General features: G+C 36.4%; 1 protein-coding gene across 5 annotated transcripts in view; it reads right to left on the minus strand.

Annotated features, from left to right (window-relative positions):
- Plekha1 (pleckstrin homology domain containing A1) overlaps positions 1-4,869 on the minus strand; it is a 111,458-nt gene that overhangs the window by 76,931 nt on the left and 29,658 nt on the right. For all 5 annotated transcript variants that reach the window (XM_004625602.2, XM_023708935.1, XM_023708933.1 and 2 more), the window contains exon 2: positions 3,919-4,079. In XM_004625602.2, coding sequence (XP_004625659.1) covers positions 3,919-4,059 — 141 coding nt within the window. In that variant the 5' untranslated portion in view covers positions 4,060-4,079. The remainder of the gene's footprint in view (positions 1-3,918; positions 4,080-4,869) is intronic.

The raw sequence follows: 4,869 nt of genomic DNA on the forward strand, positions 1-4,869 counted from the left end.
CTGGCATGTGGTGCTGGGGATTGAACCGCGGTCCCTGATGCTTTGCCAAGCTTGTTCTAAGTAGGTGCCTTAGACCACTGAGCCATCTCTCCAGCACCTTCTTACAGACTTCTAAAAGCTTACTGGACACCTAATCTTGCAGAGTTAAGATTCTAAAATAAGACCCAGATATTGTGAACAAGAAAAAGTCTTTAAAACACCCCTATGTGTTATAAAACAGCATTATCTTCTGCATTGTGTTCCATACTGTATTCTACGTGGAAGTTTCCAAGTATAAGTCATGAACAATAAATATATATAAACTAAGATCATAACTTTTTAATGTGCAACTTTAAAAGGTTATTTATATATATGTTTTATGTTTAAGATTTTTGGTGTTTTTAAACTCTTAACTACAGCCTTAGCTAAACAAGACCCTGTCTCACAAAACAAAAAATCTTAAGATAAATAAATGAAATGTAAAAATGTCACAAGAATCTTTAACTACAAGCACACAGGGTTTTTCAAACCCTTGAATTAGAGATAACTTTTTTGTTTTTTCTTTTTAGTCTTCCATGAATCTATTATTTTAACTAGCTGGATAGAGTATCAGGCCTTCACATGAACAGGAGAAATTAGAAAATAAACCATGACATGGGAGCACAGATTAAACAGCAGCACAGTAGAAAATAAATGACTGGAACACAAAAACTTTTAAAAATACTCATTTTCTGTGGATCAGTGTAAGTATAACCTATCACTGTTAGGTTCAACCAGAAAAAACAATAGAGTTTCAAAGCAAGTTCCTGGGCTGGGGAGATAGCTTAGTAGAATAAGTGCTTGCCTGGCAAGTTCAAGGTCATGAGTTCAATCCCCAGTACAGCCAAAAAAAGAAAAAAAAAAAAAAGTAAGTTACTTTAATAAATACACTCAAAAAAAAAAAAAAAAAAACAAAGTAAGTTACATGATAAATAAGAAATAATGAACTAATACAAAATTTACAATAAAAAGGGAAATAAGCCATTTGTCATGAGTTCCTGAACTCATTTTACCAAATACTTTTTTCTTTTTCTCTTCTTCCTTTCTGTTTCTGAGACAGTACTTGACTATATAGTACTGTTGAGCTGGTGTTGAACTCATTAGGTAGCGCAGACTGCCCTTTATCCTTTCCTTTTTTTTTTTTTTTTTTTTGAGACAGGGTCTTGCTATGTAGTCTAGGCTGACCTTGACCTAGCTATGTAGCTCAGGCTGCCCTGGAACTCTCAGTAATCCTCCTCCTCAGTCTTCCATGTACTGGGATTACAGGCATATGCATTGCCACCATGCCCCACAGGCTGCCCTTGAATTTACAATGATCCTCCTGCCTCAATAAAGAGTGCCAGAATTATAAGCATGAACCACTAGGCCCAACTCAAATACTTTTTCAAGTCTCATCAAATTCACTTCCTACTGTGGCTACTTAATTCTTCACCATTATCAACACCCTCAAAAAAAAAAAAAAAAAAAAAAAGTCATAAATTGATCCTCTACAACATACTTGAATGTATTTTTAAACCAACTGGCAGGGGCCAAAGGGGGGAAAAAAAAAAAAAAAAAAGCAGCAGTGAAAAGAGGAAGCAGTTCCCCAAGTACAGGTGAATCAAAGTAACTTTCTTTCTGTAGCAGGGTTATTGTGATCAGTATAATCACATTACTGCATTTTGACATGAGCAGCAAAACTAAACCGCTTGAAATTACCATTTTCAGTAATTTAAAATGGCTATCAATTAACAATTTTTCACATGGTTCAACCTAATACAATAATCTTAGCAACATGTTTTACTGAAGTTTTCATGATGAGCTGTTTTGATCATTTCATTTCAAAGTGACAAAAACTGATCATGGTAATAATCCCAACTATTCAGTAGGCTGAGGGAGGAGGATCACAAATTCAAGCTCAGCCTAGACAACTTAGTGAGACACTGTCTCAAAATAAAAAAAATTAAAAAAACAATTTAGGCAGTGGATGTAGCTCAGTGACAGAGGGAGCACTTAGCTATCACACAAGGCTCTGAGTTCAGGTCTTAGTATAACAGAGGGGAAGAGACACAAAGTTTAAATTAATGGCTAAATTAGGATTTTAAAAGATTCCTATAAATTGGAAAGAGAAGATAAAATTAATAGTAATTTAGAAAGGATTTAAAATTCCCTACTGTGTTGAGAAAAATCAATACAATAAAACAGACAAATAGCTTTTAAAAAGTCCATATGAGAAGCTAGGATGTAGCCCAGTGGCAAAGCACACGCTCGGCATGCCTGGAGCCCTGGGCTCAGTCCTCAGCACTTCACCCCCAAAAAGTTAGTGCAAATAAGACCTAGCTAAGTACAGCTTAACAGATACCCTCCTTACCAAAGTGAAATATTGTCCAAACACACCACAGGCTCTTTTGCCTTGATTTTATTTTGCCCACAAAATAAAATCTTTGAGCACTGAAGTACCCACTTGCAGGTGTCTTGATCAAAATCATCCAACCCTCTGGTCAATTTCAAATGTTACCATTTCCAAGATGTTATCAACTCCCTCTATTAACTGTAACTATACCCTTTCCTCTGAATTGAAAGTTCAGCTTGGGCTGGCAAGATAGCTCAGTGGACTAAGTGCCTGCTTTCACAAGCTCAGGGACCAGGGTTCAAGCCCCAGTCCCGCTCACCGTGCCCTGACCCTGGGGCACGCTGAGCCGGCCACTGAGTCCAGGCATGGAGGTGCATATCTGTAATCCCAGCACTGGGAAGGCTGAAAATAGGAGGATCGCTACAAGTCTGAGCTGCATAGTGAGACCCTGTACCAAACACATAAAAAATGAAAAAAAAAAAACAAACAAACCAAAAAAAAAAAAAAACCCAAAAAGTTCAACTTTCATTCAAAATGACAAATATATTGTTTTATATTTATTATTATTTAGATCTGTTAAGTGAGAAGTTCTGAAAAAAGGAAGACTTACAAGAAGAACCTATAATGCATGAAGATAGAAAAATATTTAAGAGGTTTTAAGTAAAATTCAGGAGAAATCACATAAGTTACACATCCCTTGTGAAGAGATGCCAAACAATCAAGGAGCTTACACAGACTGAATTGCTGTGGCTCTAGACAAGAAGAAGCTGGAATCTGGCTAACAGTGATTACAGGGAGTTAAGAGTCAGTATCTATCCAGGGAAAAGGGAATTTTTAAGGAGATTCTGTCCCAGAGAAAGACACAGAGTCATAAAAAGGAGAATCTATTTTTTAAAGTAAATGTGAACTTTTTATTTCTGCTGACAGGCTGTTTCTCCCACTGACTGGCCAAGTAAATAAAGTTAATAATCATTTGGCCACAGAGCCAGGTGGCCACCTCCCAAGAAAGATGGTTACTCTCAGAGATAAGGGAGCAAAACAGGCTGTCAAGCTCTGTAAAAGACGGTGATAGCAGACAGTTTCTACACCCCCCCCAAAAAAGAACTCATTCAAAATCATTACTTGAATAATATGATAGCATTTCTATCCCCAGAGGGGAAAGTATATGCGTGCATAAATTTCTATCAAATAAATTTAAGTTTCACCTTCTAAAATTCAAACAAGACAGGTTATAAGGCAAAAAGTGGAGGCAGTAAAAATATATATAATTGTTTAGGAAGACAAATCCTAAAACTGTGTGTCGAATACTTGAATAAATCAAATTTATATATGCTTTTAAGAAGTAATCTTTGTTGTTTGTTTTTGCAAAACTGGGGATTGAACTCAGGGCCTTGTGCTTGCCAGGGAAGCACTTATTCTACTGAGCCATCTCCCTGGCCCTTTATTTTTTCTTTTGTTTTTGCTTTTTTTGCAGTATCAGGGATTGAACTCAGGACCCTGCACTTGCCAGGCAGGCGCTTATTATACTGAGCTATCTCCCCAGCCCATGATCTTTGGATTTTACAAACCTGTGGATTATCCATATACCACACAAAACTATCTTCTCTGGTATCCAGTATGAAGTACCGTCGAAGAAATTTCCCACTGTTTTCATTTTCTTCAATATCTAGAAAACCACAGATGCGATTCTGACGATCCACATAAGGCATTTCTGGGCTTGAACATTACACTGTTAAAAAAAAAATTCATAGTAAGCTCCCAGGAAAAGAACTTCTTGATAGACGTAAAGATTCGACTTATGCTATGGTGCAGTCTGTTCAACAAGGATCCCACTTTCTAGTGTTAGGTGAGGCCAGCTAATATGAACCAACATCTGAAGCAAGAACAAAAATCAGTTTCAAAATTAAGTTTACTTACTGTGAACGCTTACTAAAAGTAACTGTTCACACTGATGGAGACAAAGAAGAGCCTTTTCCCTCACTTGAATAATTTACTTAGTTTACCCAAATGAGTCAAAAATTAGCTATGCAAATTTTAATTTTCTTGTCAGGATAATTATCTTTTAGACTGTCTTAGAATATTTTTAAATTTACAGCAGCACTTACTGTACCCCAGCCTCTGTACAGAGTTCTTTTCCATTCATTATCTAATTCAGTCATTAAAACATCTCTGTGAGCGGGAATCACTGTCCCCATTTCACAGATAAGGAATTTAACATTAAATAGGAAGTGACTTTCCCAGATTACAGAAGGAGTAGGAAAAGAATAAAAACTTGAACAGATTCCTGGAGTACAGGATGCCTATCTTAAGCCCTAAACCAACCTATCTCTTTAAAAGCCCTTCAGATTGTTAGAAATTAAAATAAATCTGAATAAATTTAGCTAACAAAACAAAAAGAGAGAAATGGGTACTATCGAGCTCACCGGAAAAGGAACACAAAAATCTTCTTACAAAAATCTGACCAAATAAAGTCAATTAAGACTCAGGACGTATGAGAACTTGTACTGTAACGTCATGTA

This window comes from Octodon degus, unplaced genomic scaffold (genome assembly GCF_000260255.1).
Source record: "Octodon degus isolate 3935 unplaced genomic scaffold, OctDeg1.0 scaffold00010, whole genome shotgun sequence".
In the NCBI taxonomy this organism is placed as follows: Eukaryota; Metazoa; Chordata; class Mammalia; order Rodentia; family Octodontidae; genus Octodon; species Octodon degus.